Source organism: Colossoma macropomum, unplaced genomic scaffold (genome assembly GCF_904425465.1).
Source record: "Colossoma macropomum unplaced genomic scaffold, Colossoma_macropomum, whole genome shotgun sequence".
Taxonomy (NCBI): domain Eukaryota; kingdom Metazoa; phylum Chordata; class Actinopteri; order Characiformes; family Serrasalmidae; genus Colossoma; species Colossoma macropomum.
In genome coordinates this window covers 7751887-7776076 of record NW_023494807.1, presented here as the reverse complement: position 1 = coordinate 7776076, position 24190 = coordinate 7751887, and the positions used below count along the sequence as shown (strand labels likewise).

Below are 24190 nucleotides of genomic sequence, written 5' to 3'. Positions count from 1 at the left end.
TATGATTCCTCAGCAGAGACATGAGAGATATATCTTTACATTGATTATATATAATATATATATATATATTATATATATATATATATATATATATATATATATACTTATGTTGCTTCATACATATAGATTAACTGTTGTGGCAAATTTGACAAATTTTAATATGTACATAAATATGCATAGGGCGAATAACAACAATATAATATAATAAATATTACATTCTATATCTTACTACTATACGAGTATTATAATTTATTTCATTGCTATTATTATATAAAGTTTAAATGCAAGTAGTGAAGCTTCAAAATGTAATGACTTCTCATGTTCCTATTATGTTGTTATGTGCATAAAGATTTACTGACATAATTGCTTTCTGACCTTTAAGCGCTTTTATTGTGAATTTAGCTGCGGGTGATTTGAAACCAAAGCCAAAACGCTGCATTCTGTAAAATAGCTGGGGGCCGCGTGTTGCACTAATATAACCCCAGATAAAGTTCAGCACGCTGCCTGACGGAGCAGAGAACAGGTCTGATCCCGTCACTTAGGCCGTGTGCTCTGGCCAACGCAATACACTCCTCACCCAGCCGCAGTGAACTGACCCTCTGACATGTTCACACAGCCTCTGACCTTCAGGGTCACTCCAGGGGTCAAGGTCAAGGTCAGGGGTGAGCAGGGACCAGAGCCCTCACTAATCACGACTTTCTCACCATCTCCAGCTCTTCTCTCCCCCCTCACCAGCTCGCCTTTTTTTCCTCCCATTCTTTAGACCTTGACCAGAATTGAGACGTTTCATGCCCTCCAGAGAGGAGGAGGAGGGAAAAAAGAAAAGCGAAAGGAAAAAATCAATAGGAGAGATGAGTAAAGTGCGGGAGAAGGGGGGAGCATGGGAAGGCCCTGGTGAAAGCTCTGCCTGGGCCTGCTGCTGGACAAATCGTCCCACTTAAGTGGGTTTTAATCCTTGTCTGTAGGACAGACAGTGGTCAGATTGTAAAAAATGCCAGTGGGCCCTTTATAGAGGAGTATATACAGTGTAGTCCATGATGCCTTATGTGATTAAGGCTGCTGTTGCGCGGCACTGTTGTCCTCACACTGTGTGTGGCTGTTTTTGGTGAAAAAAAAGTCCTCTCAACCGTAGTGCTTAACACTATTCCAGCTGGTTTATTTTTTACTGTGTTGAGCGTGACACTCAATAACAATAATAACACAATGTTATTGATTAGCATACAGTACCATGAGGTTGATTTGAACTGGATTACTATTACAGAAGGAGCTCCAGTTTCCCCGAAATACAAAAGAAAAGTGTTACTATTACTACATATTGTAAAATTGTCTGCTCACCTCAACTAGTGGTATCACAATAGTCTTTTAAAAGCTACGAGCTCTTTCGAGTGAATACGAGGGTGGGCTATTTAAAATGTATCTGTTCACCAGCTGGCGAAAGCAGCAGGAATCCAGATAACTAACTTTACTACTGGGAAACGAAATATGGAGTCTGCATTTATTAGACTCTTGAATAAATGCATTTCTTTATCGCCATAGGTGGGGATTCCCAAAGGTTGTACGACATATTCGTGTAGTCCAGGGGTCGGCAACATGTGGATCTTTTACTGCCCAGATTTTAGGTAAAAATAAAATAATCCTCCTTTGCAGTAAAATAAAGCTCTGCTGGTCGTTCAACACAGTTTTAACAATAAATGCTCTTAAAGGCTGGAGTTAATGTAGAACTGCTAATTCACACTTTAAACCTGAAGATCAGTGTGCAGACTGCTGGTCACCGTAGCAACGACAATCTCACCTAGCTAGTAGCTAACGACAAGGCAAAGAGAAAGATTTAACACAAACATCAATAATTTGGAGACGAATGGACTTATTTGCGTTTATAATCACTCCAGCTGGTTTCCTGATACGTTTAGTCTGCAACGAGAAACTGTCAAACACTAAAAAAGTCACGAGGCTGAAGTCAGTTCCTCATTTGCAAAGCTTCTTGTTTTAATTTTCCCGTTCGACCTTCAATAGTGCAATGGTTACATTCTTGCACCTCGGTTAAAATGTAACGTGGAACGGGAAAATTTCAACAAGAAGCTGGAGAATAAGAAGCAACTTCAGCCTCATAAAAAATCAAACGTTGAGAGACATTTTACAAAACACTGTTCAACTTTTGAGGAAAGGTTTCCTGCTGGAGATGCGAGAAAAGCTTAAAGCAGAGCAAAGTAAGTCTGGGTTTTTGTTTATATTATATTTTTTATCCTTTATTAGCACATTAGCACATACAGGCATATTTACAGCCAAAATGGTAAAATAGACATAAAATGTGGCTCTCAAGGTGGTTTGATTTTTGATTTTCTTAACATTTGGGTTGCTGACCCCTGGCGTAGTGCATGCTGGGAAGTGTAGTGAGAAAAAACAGATGGATGAAAGCATAAAAAGAATTCAAACTCATAAATCTAGTCAATCTGATGTGGCTGAGTCGTGCAGAGCACTACAGAACATTACGTAACATAACAAATAACACATTAGATGCTACTTTTAGGCTGGCATGTCCCTTTAAAGCACTTCCCCACTCAAACTAACCCAGCCCGACTGGGGCTGCTGTCGATGCAGATGCCCTCTCACGCTGTGATACTGTGTCATTTAAATGTTGTTTGTGCTTCACCACACCTTAAACCTCTCGATCCGGTTGCCGTTGAAAAAAGGGAACAGGTTCTTAAATGTCATGCCTGGTTGTAGATCAGATGAAGGTGATTTCACAACCAGCTCGAATTATGAAGTAGCACCTCAGTTTGGCCCATGATCTCTCCTCGGGCCACTTAAAGGAGAAAGTTAATGCAACAAAAGTACATATACAATATGACATATTAAAGTGATGACCAGTCAGCAGCAGTTGTGAGCAGACTTGAATGGCCTTTCGTTCAGTAGTAGCAATGTTAGCACTTTTTTGGTGAACTGTCACTTTAAAAGATTACACTTTGAAAGATGCAAGCTGCAAGCTCTTCTATTGTTATGTCTAACAGACAGCTCATCTCTCCCTCCCTCTCTCTCTTTGCTCTCTGCCATGTTTATGGCTGGATGTATTCAGCAGACATAACAACAGTCATAGAGCTAAAGGGGAAGTCCACCAATATTTTAAAATGTCTACAAAGTTCAGCTGTTGCAAGGGAAAGAGTCATTCAGAGTGGTTTGGTGTGAAATGATTGATTGTAGAGACATTGAAAGAGGTTTCTTTACAGTGGTACAGGGGTCGCCATGACAACGACACAAATATAGCTATTTTCCACAGCATCCTGCATGTATCCCTCTGCAATAAATGGATTCTAACAAAGTTTTAGGCCAAAATCTTATCAAAACTTTCATAAACCAATGTCCCAAACATCAGGCAGCATATTGATAACCATTTAATGTATTAACTTTCTGTGAGGGAGCTTTTATAGGTGGACGTCTGGTTCCTATCACCACCACTGTGAACAATTCTGCCTTGGTAAGTTTCTCTAGAACAGAGCATTTCACACCAAACCACTCTGAATCTGACTGAATCTGACTCATCTTAACAACTGAATTATACAGAAATTTAGAAGACTTGATGGAATTCCCCCTTAATTACAATATTAACAAAGTTATTTTTGTTATTAACTTGCACTTTGAAAGATGCAAGCTCTCCTGTCAAATCCTCTCTCTCTCTTTCTCTCTCTCTCTCTCTCTCTCTCTCTCTCTCTCTCTCCGTCATGCCTTTCTGCTCTACATGGATCGTGATGGCAGACTGGGGGCTCAGTGGCGTGAGCTGAGGAGGAAAACAGCTCCATTTGAAGAAGAGGAGGAGTGTAATATTGATCAGTGGAGTCTGCCCAGTACCGGCCGCGCCGCTTCATGGATGAGTGCGCCACTGCACTGAATGAGGAAGTGTCCATTTCCGTGTGTGTGTCTGTGTGTATTGGGGGAGGAGCAGGACAGACATACGGCCCTTTCCAAAGCACTGTACTTGTTAGGTGTTGATTTTTGCAGAACTTGCATGATGTCTAGAGTTACTACATATAGTTGAGTTGCGCTTGACCTCCAAAAGGTGGATCTTCCTTATCAGCCCAGTTCACTTTAGTCAAAGGGACACTCTGGCCAGACGAGGAGATCTCCCTTCTGATGATGTTCAGTGCTGTGTAAAAGTCAAAGACCACCCAGTTATTCATTTTGAGAAAGTATTTCTGAGAAGATTAGATATAAGATTGCATAAAGAAAGAGAAAGTCAAAAGAAAATGAGTGAAGCAAGAGTTTCCAAAACTAGAGTTCAAAAAATGTTTAAAAGCTGCAGAGAAAGGCTCCTAACAACCACCTGGAAGAGCTGGTAGACACCACAACTGGCCCCATCAGATAAACAGCACTTAAAGCTTTCATCTTTGAGAGAGAGGAGAAAATCAAGCTGCTTCAGATCTGAAAACATCCACAGGTGTTTCTGTCCATCCTTCCACTGTGAGAAGACAACATGACACAATATATTAAAATATGTATTTTATGTATTTGATGACGCACAGTCATGCGCAAAAATGTGAATAAATTACATGCTTTGTTGCTTTTCTAACAGCAAATAAATAAATGAGAAAATCCTCTACAGGGGGCTAAATTTAATGTCATAGAAGACACTTCTATTTTTTTTGCTGAGGTTAACACAAAAATATAAATATAACACAAATATATAAAATGTGCTCCCAATATGTTAAATTCAGCAAAAAAAGGTTGGCCTCATTCATCAATCGTCCATAAGAAGAAATTTCTTCTTAAAACCCACTTACGCAGTTTTCACGACAATTCTGACATTCACCACTGTTTTCTTATTTGGGATTTGTTCTTAGGTAAGAACAGAATCTACACACACTCAAGAGCACAAACGTGAGAACAGTTCTGCACTTCAAGAACACGTCATGAATCTGACGTAGGCTTTTTCTTAGGACCTTTCTCAAGAACACACTTAAGAACAAACCGGTGTGCGTTAAAATGTGCAGAAGTGTGCTCTCTGTAGAGGATGTGTTAACTTATTTTCAGTCAGAAAATCAACAAAACATGTCACCTGGGGCGCCCAAACTTTTGCATATGCCTGTATATGCTCATTCATGGGTGACACGGTCACTAACGTTCTACAGCAAAACTTTCCTTCATGCTCATCCTGGTTCTCAGTATCCTGACCCCCTTGTTTAGAGCACTGTGCACCGCAGCTTTCGCTGAAAGACTTTCCAGAAAAGCAAGATGTTATTGATTTTCACAGAATCGGCTGCGTGAGGCCTTGATGCCGAGCTGTGCCCACTCACACTGACACAGCTCCATCAGCGCCTCCATTCACTAGAACACTGACTGAGAAACACAGGGAGATGATTAATTAATGCGGCTTAAGGCTGAAAACCCGTGAGTGACTCTGTAAAACAGTGTGTTATTGTTTTAATCAAAGCCGAATGAAGGAGATCTGACAGAGACAAGCAGCAACACAGCTGCTCACTTTCACTAGCGTCAGGCTTTTAGCTGTCTGGGTGATACTCTCTCTCTCTCTTTCTCTCTCTCTCCCTAACTCTGTCTCTCTCTCTCTCTCTCTCTCTCTCTCTCTCTCTGTCTCTCTCTCTCTCTCTATTTCAGATCAGTTCTGTACGCTTTGTTGACCATATTTAGTTATTATATTGTCAAAGCCCCGTTGAAGGAATAACTGTCTCTCTCCCACTATCTCTCTTTCTTCCCTCCATGTGTCTTCCTTCCTTCTCTCTCTCTCTCTCTCTCTTACTCTTTATATACTTCATTACCAGTGACCTGTCACTCTTGCTTTCTTTCTTTCTCTCCTCCCTCTCTCAATGTCTACCTCTTCTTTCTGTCCCTCTTTCTCTTACTTTCTCTCTTTTCCATCCCTGTCTGCCTCTCTTTTTCTCTATGTTCCCTCTCTCTTTCTTCTACCACTCCATTTTTCCTCCCACTCTCTATTTCTGTCTTCCTCTCTCTCTCTCTCTCTGTCTCTATCTCTCCTTCTCGCTCCTGCTTTCTCCCCCTTCTCTCGCTCTCCTCTCTTTCCCACACTGTCTCTCTTTTTCTCTTTCTCCTACTCTCTTTTCTTTTTTCTCTCACTCTCACTTTCTCTCCTAGTTTCTCCCGCTCTCACTCTTTCTCTCGCTCTCTCTTTTTATCTTACTCTATACCTGTCTCTTCCAATTTCTTTCTCTCTTTTGCTCTCTTTATCCCTCTTTTCTTCCTCTCCAATGTCTACCTCTTCTTTCTGTCCCTCTTCTTGTCTCTCACTTTCTCTCTTTCCTCCCTATCTTCCTTTCTCTCTCTGCTCTCTCTCTCTTTTCTACTGCTCCCTTCTTCCTTTCTCTCTCTTTCTCTCTCTCGCTCTTTCTCTTTCTCTCTCTCTCTCTCGCGTGTGGGCTCTCTGGAGGGCAGGCCTGATTTAAAGAGGTGGATGAAATTTTAATTATGCGGGATTCTGACCCTCTCTTAGCCAATCAGGAGCTGAAGCAGCTCGGGCCACACAGAGTGCACTGAGATCAACATGTCAGCCTGCTTGTGTGTGTGTGTGTGTGTGTGTGGGTGTGTGTGTGTGTGTGTGTGGGTGTGTGTGTGGGTGTGTGTGTGTGTGTGCTGCCACTCAGTGGTGACTGTGTGTTATTACAGCAGATTTATTCTGTGAGTTCAGGACAAAGAAATAACTGCCTGCTTTAATAATAATAAAATTTATGCTGATAATTAAATGCCATATTAATAATTGCAATTGTCTTTTGTTGTTCACTGTATCACCTATATTTATATATACATAAATACATACAGTTACACAGCTTAAGACTTGTGTAACTGAAAAATGGCCAAAAAAGATCTCATAACTGGATCAGTTGGCGTCTTCAGTGCCCAAACATTTATTAAATGCTGTTAAAAGGAGCTGAGAGTGTTTGACAGTGGTAAACATGCTCCTGTCCCAACTTTTTTGGAATGTGTTGCAGGCATCAAATTTAAAATCAGCTTATTTACAAAAAAAAAAGTTCATAAAATAAAGGATCACTCACCGTCGCCCTCTAAAGGCATTATTAACAAACATCAAATAAACAAACGTCACTCACCGCCGCCCTCTAAAGGCGTCATTAACAAACATCAAATAAACTAAAGTCACTCACCGTCGCCCTCTAAAGGCGTCATTAACAAACATCAAATAAACAAACGTCACTCACCGTCGCCCTCTAAAGGCGTCATTAACAAACATCAAATAAACAAACGTCACTCACCGTCACCCTCTAAAGGCGTCATTAACAAACATCAAATAAACAAACGTCACTCACCGCCGCCCTCTAAAGGTGTTATTTACAAACATCAAATAAACAAATGTCACTCACCGTCGCCCTCTAAAGGCGTCATTAACAAACATCAAATAAACAAACGTCACTCACCGCCGACCTCTAAAGGCGTCATTAACAAACATCAAATAAACAAACGTCACTCACCGCCGACCTCTAAAGGCGTCATTAACAAACATCAAATAAACAAACATCACTCACCGTCGCCCTCTAAAGGTAGCGCTGTCACCTCACAGCAAGAAGGGCCTGGGTTCAATTCCCTGGCCGGGCGACCAGGGTCATTTTTGTTCAGGCATGTTCTCCCCGTGTCTGTATGGGTTTCCTCCGGGTTCTCCGGTTTCCTCCCACAGTCCAAAGACATGCAGTCAGGCCAATTGGACATGCTAAATTGCCCCTAGGTGTGTGTGAATGTATATGTCTGTCTGTCTGCCCTGCGATGAATTGGCGACCTGTCCAGGGTGTATCCTGCCTTCCACCCAATGACTGCTGGGATAGGCTCCAGAACCCCACCGCGACCCAGAAGGATAAGTGGCTTAGAAGATGTGTGTGTGTACTCACCGTTGCCCTCTAAAGGCGTTATTAACAAACATCAAATAAACAAACTTTACTCACCGCCGCCCTCTAAAGGTGCTAGAGCACCAGCCAGAAGTTAGAATTTTGTTGTTTTTTTAAATCCCTAACATTCCTTAATATGTTTTCTGCTTTCTTATATTTACATTTATTTGCCTAAAACCTGCAGATGAAAATGCACCCAGTGCACTTCCTGACTGTTGTATGTATATGATTGTGACTAACAACTGTGGAAAGTAATTGTGGTCAGGTTTGAAGTTGAAAACAGTAACTACTTTGTAATAGAAAATAATTCTTATAGGTTTTATTTCTGCCCTTTTTGCACATTTTATATATTTGAGTATTTATTTTTTAGCTGTACTCAAATGCACATTATCACCCTTACATTCAAAAAAGAAGAGCCTGTTAAAAACAGAAGGTATAGAAATGCTGGTGATTTTGTATTCATTTTTTGCAGCACTTGATTGACTCAGTGAACAATGTATTTCTGGAGCCACAAGGGGGCGACTCTGATTCTTCTCGACATTACAGAGCTTTCAGTGGGGTCAGGCCTTTTCATGGTGGTGGACAGAAATGCTTATGCCAGTGATTTAGTCTTGGCATGGACACTGTTAGTGGCAAAACATGTATGTATGTATCAATGTATCTATGTATCTATATATCTATATCTATATCTATATATCTATATCTATATATCTATCTATATATCTATCTATCTATCTATCTATCTATCTATATATATATCTATATATATATATCTATCTATATATCTATCTATATATATATATATATATATATATATATATATATATATGTATATACATACAGGAGCACTCCATAAGCCTTGCCCTGAGATGTGTGAGAAGACAACTCAGCGTTGTGGGTCTGAAGGATGTGTAGCTGTCAAGAAGCCTCACTGAGAAAAGGAGATGGACACATCAAACAAAGAAGCTGAACAATGGACTGACCACCCCGAGTTCATCACTGAATGTGTTTGGAATTACTTGGACTGTGAGATGCAGAAAGTGCATGGACGTGTGGAAAAATCTCCCCGCAGATTTCTTTGAAAAACTGAAAGCAAGGCTCCTGAAAAGAATGGAAGCTGTGATAAAGGCAATAATTTAAATTCTGAAAAAAATGTATTTAACTGCTTTTAGCTTTTTTTTCCTGACTCCATACTGAATGGCTCTCTTGATGGGGAATTAAATCTGTCCTTAAACAGTCGGTTTACAAGGTCAGGGTCATTTTGCTGGACCTGGTATGGTACGCAAGCCCTGTTTTTCTCATGATTTTACTACAAAGTCGGGACTTTTTTGTCCTGAAACTGTACAAAAACACAGCATTAACCTAACTGGGCAGCGGCCACATCCTCTGGGGGAAAGTAAATATGCTATCTAGTGCACACATACATACAGAGTTGCACACAAATACACACCCATATGCACACACATATATGCCCATACGCATAAACTCAAACCTGCCCAACTGCTGCCAACCCTTGCCAACCCTTTCCCAGTAAATAATGCCAACAATGGCCGAGTCTATATTTGCCCCATGACACCAGTGTGTCCAGGTTGTGCTGTTGTCTGAATATATGCTATTGTTTCCTCTGCCAGGTGGCGAGTGGGGCCTGTCTGTCAGTCCCTGCGTGGGAGACAGATTGGCGTCTGAGAATAAATGCAGCAGAGTTCATATTAATCAATCATTTCTCTCCTGGTTTGGATGCAGACTTGGTGATGACATTATAATGATGCTGGTCTGGGCGCTCAAGAATGAAATGACTCACATTAAGTTGGTCTGGAATCAGTTCCTTTGTCTATTTAACCCCATTAACTAGCATCTGACTGCTCCTAGATCAGCTCTGTCAATTCTCAGAAGTTTTATCAGCATCAGCCCTGATCTATTTCAGTCCTCAATACGTGGAAAGAGCTTGACTGGAAGGTCATGAAATATCAATACAAGTGCTGAAATAGAAGAAGAAAGAACAATGACTGGTTAACTATGCGCAACTCTGTACTTTACAGTGTACTTTACTTTTAAGTACATGTAAAATATATAAAATCAATGCGCAAAAACCACTGGACAGACTGTGTCCATGTAAGAAAAACAATCCCATGATAGGGATGGAAGCAACGCTTGGCTTGCAAACTTGGCATGTGTCAGCTAATATGACCTGTCATGACCAGGAAAACATGGTGACCCATGCTACCCCATTTATTATAGTCAGATTATTCATCCAAACTAAGTTAACATGGCTGACAACGTACAAATATTACAACCTCATTTCCAAAATGAGTTGGGACGCTGTGCAGAATGTAAATAAAAACAGAATGCAATGATATGCAAATCATGTAAACCATATTTTTGAAGGAAAATACCACAAAGACAACAGATCAAATGTTGAAAATGAGGACTTTTATTGTTTTTGAAAAATATATGCCCATTTTGAATTTGATGCAAACAACACGTTCCGAAAAAGTTGGGACAGGGGCGTGTTTACCACCGTGTTTCATCACCTCTTCTTTTACCAACACTCTGTAAGTGTTTGGGAACTGAGGAGACACTGCTGTAGTTTTGAAAGTGAAATGTTTCCCATTCTTTTTTGTTATAGGATTTCAGCTGATCATCAGTTCTCCTCTGTCGTATTTTTCATTTCATAATGCGCCAAATGTTATCAGTGGTGACAGGTCTGGACTACATGTAGGTCAGTTTAGTGCTCAGACTCTTTTAATATGGAGCAATGCTGTCATAACATGCAGAATATGGTTTGACACTGTCTTGCTGAAATAAACAAGGCCTTCCCTGAAAAAGACGTTGTCTGGATGGCAGCATATGTTGCCAAAACATGTATATATTGTTCAGCATTAATGTGGCCTTCACAGATGTGCACGTCATCCATAACATGTGCATAACATGTCTCTAATGGACCCTATACCATCATGAATACTGGCTTTTGAACTGTGCACTGATAACAAGCTGAGTGGTCTTTAGCCCAGAGGACACAGTGTCCATGATTTATAAAAAAAAATTCAGATGTTGATTTGTCGAACAACAGGACACTTTTCCACTTCACCTCAGTCCATTTTAAATGAGCTTGGGCCCAGAGAAGGTGGCAGCATTTCTGGATCCTGTTTATGTATGTTTTCTTTTTTGCGTTTAAGAGTTTTAATCAGCATTTGTGGATTCAGCGACGAACTGTTTTTAGAGACAGTGGTTTTCAGAAGTGTTCCTGAACCCCTGCAGTGATTTCCACTAGAGAATCATGTCTGTTTTTAATGCAGTGCCGCCTGAGGGCCCAAAGATCACGGCCAGCAAATACTGTTTTTGGACTTGTCCCTGAACCCTCCATGGTAGCATGGCCTTGCTAGAAAAAACAGCACAGACTGGCATGGCTGGTAACCAGCAAAACCAGCATATGTTGAGTTTTGGATGCTGGTATGCAGGTCAACCAGCAAGACCATGATGGGTGACCAGCTACACCAACACCAAACCAGCCTAAACCAGTATAAACCAATTTAGACAGGCATGGAGTGCATGTTGTCCTGTCCTGTTTTTTCCCAGCAGGGATAGGTGCTCATCAGCAAAACCTTCTTTTGTTTTGGATTCAGGTATACTGGTCAACCAGCATGGTCTTGTTGGTTGGCCAGCCAAACCAGCACCAAACCACCATAAACCAGCACGGAAATGGAACTCATGCTGGTCTCTGCTGTTTTTTTTAATCAAGGGAGGCCATACTAACGACTAGCTTAAGCTTTCATTCACTGTTAGTCACTTTAGCGCTGTTTGGATAAACTATCCCTTTGAAACCACGGACTTGGAAGTGGGTAAAGTGTAAAGCTAAGAGCTTTTCAGAGCTTTGTGTTATGTATTTATAACAGCAGCAACCGTCTCCCATGCTAGCTGGCACTTAACAATAGAAAGCTAATGCTAGCCATGATTTGGCTGGTGTGGAAGGTCATGACAGCAAGCTTTTAAGGTCAGACAACTCCTGACCTGAGCCTAGCAAATCCCCCTGTTATGTCTTTGTCTTTGAGAATTACAGTGTTTGCTGGCTGTCCAACCTAAAGCCAGCACAAATGCCAAAAGCATAGCATCTACAAATCCCAGCAACAATTACCCACGAGTGGACAGTGGCTAGAGGCAAAACTGGGTGCTTTACATCGAGCCTAATGGCTTTTCTAGTCAAGTCTCTGCTGTTCACACTTTTTAGCGAGGAATGCACACGTTATACTAATGTGTTGGCAAGTGAAAAGATTTTAAAGAAGATTTAATGTGATTTTTCAAAATTTCTCTATAATTTAATCATTCAGAAGTAAACTAAGTTATTAGGAGTGGTTTGATGTGAAAGGCTCCATTCTAGAGAAACTTGCCAAGTTGGAATTGTTTCACAGTGGTGCTGATAGGAACCAGATATCCTCTAAAAGTTCTCTAACAAGCCTTATATAATTTCTTATTTTACAGAACAATGCCTGAAGAATTAAAATGATCTGCTAGTACAGTGAGATCATTTCAGATCACTTTTCATATTATTTGTCTGAAAATAGATATTAATCTCACAGCGTTTGCATCTCGTGATGCTTCCACTTGAAAAGATGTAATTTTTTTGTTATGTAGAGACATTTTGGGACATGCCATCCATCCGAAGCCCTGTCCCAACCTCACCCCCAGGGAATAGTGGCCTTTACAGTAGCACCTGTGAAAGGGGCGCGGCGGGCCTGGCATTACGGACATAACTGTGTCCTTTATGAGGGCGATGCGCTCAGCGTGGTCCACATACTTCGCAAGGGCGGTTAGTTACTGCATTTTTCCAAGCCAGGCTCTATTATCTAAACTTAGAGCAGGTATGCTTGGTGGGATTCATATATATAACAGGGGGCAGTGACTCTGTTGTCTGCCCAGGCACTGACTGACCTCCTGCAAGACCTCAGCCACTCTCACAATGGTAGGTTATCAACCAAGTCCGACTGCTTTTGCTGACCTTTTCTGACACAAAGTTTAGCATACTGTTAGCTGCATGCAGGGTTGTCGTGCACTTGGCCAAAAAGGCTGTTGAGGTCAATTACGTGTCCGACAGTAAATCGCAAAATCTCAGGACAATGCTAGTGTGATGCCGACAGGACCTGCTGACAGAAATACTAACACAGAGGAGCTTAACGCTGAAAATAATCACTCATGAACGTAAATGTTTCAGAGAAGGACTTAAATTTTAGGTGAGAATGAAACGCATGACAACATACTGAAATACATGAATGCAGACGTGACTAAGAAAATCTGGGAAGAGTATAAAATTGAACTGGACAATAATGAGTGGAGAATGCATTCCTTAATCTGCATAATTTACTGTAAGGTGCTCTACAGCAAGCATTGCTGACAGCATGCGTTGCTACCTTTTTAAAGGCTGCTGCGTTGACCAGTTCATGATTTAGTTCAATTACAGTTCTTCAGGAAATCATTTAATGCATCAAGATTCGATTTGGTGTGATGCTAGCCAACGCAGGCTGACTTAGCAGAGCTAGCAGTTGCATAGAATTCACACCAGCACATCAACAAGAACTCTTTTTTTCTCCTTTTATTTTGTAATAATCTTTTTTTTCAATTTTAAAACTTGACAGCTCACAAAGCAGAACTGTTGAGTTCCTATCACTGTTAATGACAGATTAAAGTCTCATCATAACAGTGAGTGCATTTTACATGCAGTCAATAGTCCGATCATAATCAGATTTCTGCAGTTATCTGATTATTCAATTGGTCATGTAAACAGTATACTCTGATTTCATAGATCAGAGTAAGATCTAGAAAACCGATTAAGAAATCTGATAAAGAAAGCTGGATTTTATCTCAGTAATCAGATTCCTCAGTGCATGTAAACTCTTACTCTGATTTCTTTCCGATTTCTCAGTCTGAGCATGTGCGAAAACAGACAGCGGTACCGGAAATAAGTCAGCAGCGTTGCTACGAGACGCAGCAAAAAACGCTTTTGAAGTGATCCTGAAACCAAACACAAAATAAAAATGTTATAAATTTTCTTGATGATGTATGTTCATAATTTCAGGTAAAGTGATGCAATGTTTAAAAATGTCTGTCTCATGTAGACCCAGCATTTCCCCATTATCTGATTACTCAAGTGCTTGTAAAAGCGTTGATTAGATTACTGACAAAATCTGATTTTCTGCAGTTATCGATTATTAAGTGTATGTAAACACACTCAGTAGCCTCCACATCATTAGTACAGCACAGGGGCTGCTCGCTAACTACTAGGCCACCATGACCATCACATTTTAGTGAATTATTATCTTGAACGCTATAGAAAGTGAAAGTGTGTGGTTTGACTGGATCACCTCAATCTCAAATTTCATCACAACACGATTTGATTAAATTGTTTTAGATTCAGAATTATTCTTATATATATTATAGTGTGGAGCAACCATCCAAGTGCTGGACCTATTGGTGAGTTTGATCCCCACCAGTGCCACAGTCATCTGTGGCTGGGAATCCAAGAAAGCATAATATATGGACATATATTTTTGGATATTTGAAATACATGTCAAATACATTGCAGTTGATGCTGAAATTCATTCCAAACACTAAAACATATTTAAGAATATATTGCCATATTAACCAAATATATTTTAAAATACGCACACACACATTGTCTAAGCTACTTATCCTTCTGAATCTCGCCTGGGGGTGGGGGTGGGGGGTGCTGGAGAGAAACCCAGCAGTTTTAAAATACATTTATTTTAAAATGTGTGGAGAAATATTACACATAGGAATTTACCATCCAAAAGTATTTATCACATACATTTGAAAATGTATGAAAATGGCCAAAATACTTGTCCAATATACTTTACTGTTTGGACACTTTTTGAAATTAATTTATATTCCAGTATCTTTATTTTATATATTAGCAAATAAACCTTTAATATGGCAAAAGACAGTGTTGTAGGTATTTATATGGTATGTATTATTTGAAATACATCTGGTGTGAGTGTCTTACTGCATACGTACAATGATTAATGCAAGGTACAATGCAAAACACATAAGTCAGTATCACTTAGTTCTATCTGTAACCTTTATTAAAGCTACATACAATTAAAACATCTAATAAATACAAATAAATGCATTTTAAAAATATATTTAACCATTTTCATACATTGTCAAACTATATTTGATAAATACATTTGCAATATATTTTTTCCATATGGGACAATGTGATGCTAGCCAACATAGCCACTGGTTAGCTGAAGTAGCAGATTTAGCAATTAGTGTTCTCCTCCAAGCGTGTTGAGCTGTTCAATATTGGCAGTTGGAAAAGATAAGGTGGTGCTTCATGTGTCTCAAAGGAACCTTGTGCTAGCCTTCATTCTCCCAACTGGGAAGCATCATGTGATAGAGGGAGACTTAGGTAACGGGTGGAATTGGATACAGGTGAATACAGAGTAAATGAGGTAAAAACAAATTATACACCAAGCTTATTCTAAGTCTCAGTGCATGAGTGCAAACCTTATTGAGTATTATTAGAATTGATCATAATCGATTATAACTTATCAAAAGTGGAAATTGCCACCTTCAGATTGATGCACCACAATCACCAGACACTATACACCGATCAGGCATAACATTATGACCACCTCCTTGTTTCTATGCTCATTGTCCATTTTATCAGCTCCACTTACTATATAGGTGCACTTTGTAGTTCTACAGTTACAGACTGTAGTCCATCTGTTCTTCAGTGGTCAGGACCCCCATGGACCCTCACAGAGCAGGTACTATTTGGGCAGTGGATCATTCTCAGCACTGCAGTAACACTGACGTGGTGGTGGTGTGTTAGTGTGTGTTGTGCTGGTACGAGTGGATCAGACACAGCAGTGCTGCTGCAGTTTTAAAACACTGTGTCCACTCACTGTCCACTCTATTAGACACTCCTACCTTGTCAGTCCACCTTGTAGATGTAAAGTCAGAGACGATAGCTCATCTGCTGCTGCACAGTTTGTGTTGGTCATCCTCTAGTCGTTCATCAGTGGTCACAGGACGCTGCCCACAGGACGCTGTTGGCTGGATATTTTTGGTTGGTGGACTATTCTCAGTCCAGCAGTGACACTGAGGTGTTTAAACACTCCAGTAGCACTGCTGTGTCTGATCCACCCAGGCCAGCGCAACACACACTAACACACCACCACCACGTCAGTGTTACTGCAGTGCTGAGAATGATCCACTGCCCAAATAGTACCTGCTCTGTGAGGGTCCATGGGGGTCCTGACCACTGAAGAACAGGGTAAAAGGGGGCTAACAAAGTATGCAGAGAAGTCTGTAACTGTAGAACTACAAAGTGCACCTATATAGTAAGTGGAGCTGATAAAATGGACAATGAGCGTAGAAACAAGGAGGTGGTCATAATGTTATGCCTGATCTGTATATATTTCCCAGTAGCCTCATTGATGACATAATGACCTGATTCTTTCAATAAACCTTCTACCTCAATTTGTACAGCCACCCAAAAAGGCCAAGAAGAAGGAATCGGCCAGCTCCAACGTCTTCACCATGTTCGAGCAGTCCCAGATTCAGGAGTTCAAGGAGGCAAGAACCATTTCCTCTGTTTATCCTCACATATCAGCCACGGCTATTTTGAACCGATACAAACCGTAACTCACAGGAGCTATAACTTTAACAGCCAGCTCCTTGGCTAGACCAGGCGCAGGCCATAATCACTGTGATTTACAGTATACGTGATGGATGAGCTCTTAAGACATTAGTGCACAGCGTTTCTTTGATATATAGAGAGCAGCTGATGTTTCTCGAGTTAACAGGTTATAATCGCCTGCAGGCGTTCACCATCATGGACCAAAACAGAGACGGCTTCATCGACAAGAATGACCTCAGAGACACGTTCGCTGCTGTGGGTAATTGCTCTTCAGTTTTTCTCATAGCACAATGTTCCACTCTCTATACACACTTTCCAGCCCACCTCTCAGTGCTGATGTAAGGGCAGTTTCAGACTTTTACACTGTAATGAATACACAGCAGCTGGCCACTTTATTAGAAACCTCTTGTAGCCCATCTGTTGCTACGGTTTCAGTTAGCCACCCTCTAGCCTTCAACAGTGGTCAATTTCTTATGATGTAGCAGCTCCTGTCTGGAAATGTTTGGGTGGTTCACTCACAACCTAGCAGTGACACTGATGTGTGTTAAAACTAAAAATAAAGTGGCCAGTAAGTTTAAGTAGATGGTAGATGTTCCAAATAAAGTGGACAGTGAGTGGAAGCACACAGTAAGTGTTTCCAATAAAGTGGCCAGTTACTGAAAGTACAAGGAACTTGTTTCTAATAAAGTGACCAGTGAGTGGAAGTACAAGGTAGGTGTTTATGATAAAGTTGCCAGTGAGTGGAAGCATAAGTGAGGTGTTTCTAATAAAGTGGCCAGTGAGTGGACGTAGAAGGTAGGTGTTTCTAATAAAACGGCCAGTGAGTGGAAGCATAAGTTAGGTGTTTCTAATAAAGTGGCCAGTGAGTGGACGTAGAAGGTAGGTGTTTCTAATAAAATGGCCAGTGAGTAGAACCACAAGGTAGGTGTTTCTAATAAAGTGGCCAGTTAGTGGAGGCTGTTTGATGCAGAAGCTCTCTGATGTATCCCTCTGCATTCCCTGTTTCCAGGCCGTCTGAATGTAGGAAGTGACGAGCTGGATGACATGCTGAAAGAGGCCCCCGGCCCCATCAACTTCACAGTGTTCCTTAGTATGTTTGGTGAGAAACTCAAAGGTATGTTTCAGCTATAGTCATTTTATATATACATATATATATATTTGGGGACCATTTTGCTGCACAGCACCCTGCATGTGCCCCTCCACCATGAAGGACATCAGGCAGTGCATTCATAACTCTTATGTGATAACTTTCCATAAGGGAGCTTTTAGAGGTGTTACGTCTGGTTCCTATCACCTCCACTATGAACAGTTCTAAGTTTCTCTACACTCTTAGAAATAAAGGTTCTCTGCAGGTACATTTTTTGTTCATCAAGGTACAAACAATGTAAATGTTCCCTCAAAAGTACAACAGTGGTTTTAAGGTCCAACTGTGAACCTTAAATACGTTTTTCCAGGTGAAAATTATATATTTGTACCTTTTCATAACCGAATGTTTTAAAACAGAACAATAAAATAAAAGCCTGGAGACGAGACGGGGTGTGTGGAGTCAGTACAGCTTAGAAAATATCATTTCAGTGGATTATGGTACAGTTATGTTCCCTGACTAAAGGTACTGAGATGTACCCTTGAGGGTACCACGCCAGTGACGAGAGGGGTACTTCCCAGACAGTTTACTACCTTTTTGCTCTAGAACAGAGCATTTCACACCAAGCCCCTCTGAATGACCTGGCTTACAACTTAACAACTTTTTAAAAATCAGTGGAATTCATCATTAAATGTCTTTATTTTGCATGGCCTTAACCTAGTAATGTAATAAAACTGTACCTAATACTCTGAATGTACCTAGTAATATAACAAGTACTAATATTATTAACCCAAATTCTGGTCATTTGATCCAGAATTCATTACAATTTGCTGACTTTCTGCTCAAACATCTACTAAACATGATAACTGGTGGCTTAATTCAGGGGTGCATAAACAGGGAAATCATCATACAACTGTACTCTTGAACTCAATTGGTCATTCTTGCATAGACTGACCAGAAAGACTTCTCCCTTCTCAGGTACTGACCCTGAGGAGACTATTCTAAACGCCTTCAAGATGTTTGACCCGGAGGGAACAGGCGTTCTGAAAGGAGATGAGTAAGTAGCTCCTTGATTCCATCAAAGGGAGTTGGTATCAGTGTGAGGTAATGAAGAGAATACATTTTCAGTCTAATCTCTAACCCACACATCTGTGCTTAATGGATCAGTTTGGAAGATAATTTCTCTGTACATAGAGAAGAACAGAAAACCTGTTGACTCCTGACACCATTTACAATAGAAGCCAATTGGCAGCTGCTGAATCTGCCAGTAAGTGTTTATGTGAAACACATTTCTGTAGAATACTTTCATGAATTCCTCCAATAATGTGTAAATGAAGCTATAAATCTGTAGAACTCAGACGTCCAGAGATGAATTATTCAGAGGGAAGAATTTAGGCTATAAGCGTAGAAGTGTAGGTGAAATGATTTACAGGCTCTTACCGGGCGCAGGGTTCAATCCCCCAGCCAGGCAAGAATTTTACATCAATAAAATAACAGCATTTTAAAAAATATTGTAAGGAAAAGGGTCTGTTCTGAATGTTGTTTGTCTGCCGCACAAAAATAGCATTTGCTAAATATGTATAGACATAAGCACAAGTCTAAACACTACTACACATATTAAACGTTTTGTTGATTTTCTAAGTGAACACATCCTCAACAGGGAAAAAAACCTGAAAAAATATGACATCTTATTGGAAATTTTAGTGCATCACACCTATTAACTTGCTCAGTTTAACATATATGTAACATAAAATAAAATACAAAATGTGCCATAATTTTGCAAAAGCCAAGTTTTATTTTTTCCAATATGTTAATCAAATAAACAGTAATTGTGCATTAACATGTGCAGAAGTGTGTTCTCTGTAGAGGATGCGTTACTTATTTTCTCTTAGAAAATAAAGAAAACATGCCTCCAACTTTTGCATACGGCTGTAAATGTAAGGACAAAGTATTTTGTGAAATTTGAATTTGTCTACTTCACTGTTCTGTTTTGCTTCAATGAAAAAAGAGATGAACAAAGTATAAACTTCATTAGTTTAGTTGTCTTTTGGAGGGAAAATCTGCAGACACAATTTCAATATGTCAAATCATAATATTTAGCATATCACAAGTGTAAATAGTACTGTAGATTCGTACTGTGGCTCAAGTGTCTAATAATGTTGTATAACAGGGCCTTTAGTGATTCCCACCACTGATAGTAATAGACTGTACACTGGTGATGGGGCAGATAGAGAGGAGGTTAAAAACACTACAATAATCCTTTAGGTAGAACTTGATATAAGACGTATGATTCACAGATACAGTCATGGTGACTTACAGCTTCCTGTTTTTCTGCTTTTAAACAGGATCAGATATTACCTGATGTCTCAAGCAGACAAATTTTCTGAAGCTGAGGTGAGAAACATTTACAGTAAACAGGAAAAGCCTGTGAGCTTCATTAACGCATGAGTCAATATTTCAAAGTATTTAAAGCAAAGTTTGATGATTCATAGGCTGTGGAATTAGACTTTTTCAATTTATGTGTGAAGAAACACCCACGTTCTACTTCCACTCACAGGCCACTTTATTAGAAACACCCACGTTCTACTTCCACTCACTGGCCACTTTATTAGAAACACCCACGTTCTACTTCCACTCACTGGCCACTTTATTAGAAACACCTACGTTCTACTTCCACTCATTGGCCACTTTATTAGAAACACCCACGTTCTACTTCCACTCACTGGCCACTTTATTAGAAACACCCACGTTCTACTTCCACTCATTGGCCACTTTATTAGAAACACCTACGTTCAACTTCCACTCACTGCCCACTTTATTAGAAACGCCTACCTTCTACTTCCACTCACTGGCCACTTTATTAGGAACACCTACCTTAAACTTCCATTCACTGGTCATTTTATTAGGAACACCTACCTTAAACTTCCATTCACTGGTCACTTTATTAGAAACACCTACCTTAAATTTCCATTCACTGGCCATTTTATTAGAAACACCTACCTTCTACTTCTACTCACTGGCCACTTTATTGGAAACACCTATCCTTAGTAATGACATACATCACAGCCTTGAAAATGAATGCCTATGATACACACACACACACATACACACACACACACAGACAGAGTCAGGAAAACAAACAAGCCCTCTGTTCCCATGGCAGCAGTGTGTAGTAATCTGCTGGCTGGCTTCTCATGGCACCATCCTGCCTCACTGATGGCTCCTGTGATTACAATAATCCATCTTGCTGTCAAATACCAAAAACCCCACATAGAATAGTGTGGAGGAGGGGGAAGGAGGAGGAGGAAAAAAACGAGAGAAGAAAAATTGCGTAGGCTCACTCTGGCTCCCATGTGTCCAGCAGATGAGCGGTCACACCGCGTTGGCACGGCAACGCGCTCTCGGGGGGGGGGTCCACAGGGGCCGCTGGGCAGCGCTCTTGATCAGCCATGGGGGTACTCACAGGAGACATGTGCACATGCTGCTGATCAAACAGTGTGGCACACTCGTCGCCCGCAGGGTTTATACCAACATCAGTTTCAGCTGACGGGAGCAAGAAACACAAAGACACATACACTGAGGAAGAAGAGAGAGAGAGAGGGAGAGAAAAAAGAGAGAGAGAGAGACTACATGTCTACTTTATAATTCCACTCACGGGCCACTTTATTAGAAACAACTACCTTCTACTTCCACTCACTGGCCACATTATTAGAAACACCTACCTTGTGCTTCCACTCACTGGCCACTTTATTAGAAACACCTACCTTCTACTTCCACTCACTGACCACTTTATTAGAAACACCTACCTTATACTTACACTCACTGGCCACTTTATTAGAAACACCTGCCTTGTGCTTCCATTCACTGGCCACTTTATTTGAAACACCTACGTTCTACTTCCACTCACTGGCCACTTTATTAGAAACACATGCCTTGTGCTTCCATTCACTGGCCACTTTATTAGAAACACCTGCCTTGTGCTTCCACTCACTGGCCACTTTATTAGAAATACCTAGCTGGAGCTTCTACTCACTGGCCATTTTATTAGAAACACTTTACTTTACAAAACACTACTTTAAAGGTATGTCAAATAGAAACAGCAGATGGGCTACAGCTCCTTGTTCACCTTCTTGTTTACCTACAAATGAAGAGTTTCTAATAAAGTGGCCTGTAAGTGCAATCAGCCTTTGATTAAGTCCAGCTGTGGTGGGAGTTGTGTACTAACCGGCGGGCCTCAAGGACTGTTTTTTTAGCAGTCTTGACCTGAGAAGTAAGAATGCTAATCATAGAATACTGGAAAAAAGTTGTCCAACATCTTTCATGCTCCTCAAACATTCTGACCACCAGGATTTCACGAGCTTTGCTTTGCTCCTCTCACAGATCAACCAGATGTTCACCATGTTCCCTCTGGACGTCTCTGGAAACCTTGACTACAAGAACCTTTGCTATGTTATCACACATGGTGAGGACAAGGAGCAGGATTAAGGAGCCAGGGATAAAGCCTTAACTTGTAAATAGTCACCTTCATCAGTGTCAACACCATCATCAACACATGACAATGTTTGTGTCACTGAACATGAGCTCTTAGCTTGTGAAGCTCAATACTGTGTAACGATAAAATAATAAAATTGTTTTTGGAAAGTAAAGCAGCCTCTGTTACGTTTGTGATCTTCCTAACTGTTCTTATAATGAAAAACAGCATAGCGTCTTTCCGAAGGCCCCCAGATATCTTTGGTAAATATAATCAAATACATTTTTTTCTCTGGAAGAGCATGGAGGGTGACCGTTCCAGTGGCGTTTCCACACGGACATGGTTCATCACGGAACGCTTAAAAACCGAGCTCAGCCTTGTTGCTATAAAACAGTTGCTCTTAACTTAGAGTGTTAGAGTGACGCTAATGCTAATGTAGCTAGTTATCAGGCTACAGGTAAAACCCATAGATATACATACCTTGATGGCGTGTTGGGTCCAGCCAGGCACGTCAACGGCACCGTCATTTTGAAGCGGTCAACATCACTGCTGGACTGCATTCAGTACCATTACAGAGCAGCAGTTTTAGAAAGATACTGTCCAGAATTACACTATTTCAAGAATATCACACTCAGAAAGCGGGAAAGGATTATATAACGGAGGGAACACAGTGATCCACACTCATGTCTGTGTGATGCGTATTGTTTGTGTTACGGTTATGTGTAGATATGGCCGTGTGGTTAATGAGGCACTTGATGTGATTGTTTTGCCTCTGGTTTTATATTAAGCCTATTTCATTTAATAGTCTATTCAGGGGATCTTAACTTTATGTAGTAGTTATTTATTCACGGTGATGTTCAGTGCTTTGTAGCTCGGTAAGTTACATCATTCCTTAATCTGTGTAGATCTTCATAATAGATTAACTGTAGCACCGTCTTAAACGAAGCTGAAGTTAGCTTCTTATTTGCCAACTTCTTGTGTGAATTTTCCCGTTCCACCTTAAATGGTGCAGCTTCAGACAGCAGAAAGTGACTGAATGGAAAAACTTGAACAAGAAGCTGGCGAATAGGAATCCAACTTCAGCTTCATCCCTCTTGATGGGGGGGGGTTATTTTAGTGTTATGTGTTTAAGATTAGAAGTGTTTCACACATTGATGGATTTCCTGATGATATTGTGTTTCTTGCGCTAAACTCGGTTTTTAATGTCAGGTGCAGACTGAATACTCTCCTGCTGGTCAGGATGGCTAATTAGCACGATCAGTTATTAAAGAAATAAAAGCTACCGAGAGCAGTCAGTGCAGGCTAGATTTATCTGTGTCTGAGAATTATAACAAAACAGATTTGGTGAAAATCAGTTGAGTAGTAAGGAAGTTGTGGCTGATTTAATCCTGAGACTTTTGTTGAATTTGTTCACAAGCGAATCTTGACCACTCCAACATGGTGGCTGAGCAGACGTATCACCTCAGATAGAGAACAACAGACAACGTGGCATCTAGGTATGTATATCTATGGTAAAACCCACCGCAGTACAGGCTGTTTGTGTAACAGATGCTCAAATAACACAAGTTTAGAGGATAAAGATGATGAAAGCACGCAGAGAGAGCGGAGTTGGGAGTGACAGACGTAATCAAATGTGTTTTGTGGTGGGTGGTGTGTATATGGCAATTAGCCTGTTAGCAGTTAGCCACTCATTTGTGTAGTTTACTTGGGTATTTTCCAGGTTCTGATTTAATCTGATTTAATTTAATAACTGGTCTCACGAGTCCCGTCCAGCACGAAACAGCCCGTTACGGCCCTGAGAACCATAGTGAAAAAGCGGCCTATGACATTGTGTTGGGCTGCTAGCGAGCAATGAGGGGTGAAAGAGGAGGGGGGATAAACCCCTGCTGTTCACACCTCTCCACAAGGATGGCCGTTCAGAGGTAAAACTAAGAACTGATGCTTTTAAAAACACTTTGATAAATCCTGACTTCCTTGTTCACCTACAAAAAAAAATCAAGTTCACTTCCAGTTTTGCACATTATATATATTCCCATCAAAATATGTTCCATCAACATTATTAAAGGAACAAAATGCAGAGTCATGTTAGCATTTTTTAGATATATTTTTTCATGATGCCACACAAG

At 40.5% G+C, this 24190-nt stretch overlaps 1 protein-coding gene across 1 annotated transcript; it reads left to right on the top strand.

The window, feature by feature from the left end:
- The first annotated feature begins 12703 nt into the window (after positions 1-12703).
- LOC118796963 (myosin regulatory light chain 2B, cardiac muscle isoform-like) lies at positions 12704-22239 on the top strand. Its single transcript, XM_036556131.1, has 7 exons — positions 12704-12810; positions 16359-16445; positions 16693-16768; positions 17519-17623; positions 18572-18650; positions 19939-19987; positions 21974-22239. The coding sequence occupies exons 1-7, from the start codon at positions 12808-12810 to the stop codon at positions 22076-22078; spliced, it is 504 nt and encodes a 167-aa protein (XP_036412024.1). The 5' UTR covers positions 12704-12807; the 3' UTR covers positions 22079-22239.
- The last annotated feature ends 1951 nt before the right edge of the window (positions 22240-24190 follow it).

Coding starts and splice junctions, on each gene's coding strand:
- LOC118796963 (XM_036556131.1), top strand. Junction 16,446..16,692: donor AGATTCAGGAGTTCAAGGAG/GCAAGAACCATT, acceptor AATCGCCTGCAG/GCGTTCACCATCATGGACCA. Junction 18,651..19,938: donor GGCGTTCTGAAAGGAGATGA/GTAAGTAGCTCC, acceptor GCTTTTAAACAG/GATCAGATATTACCTGATGT.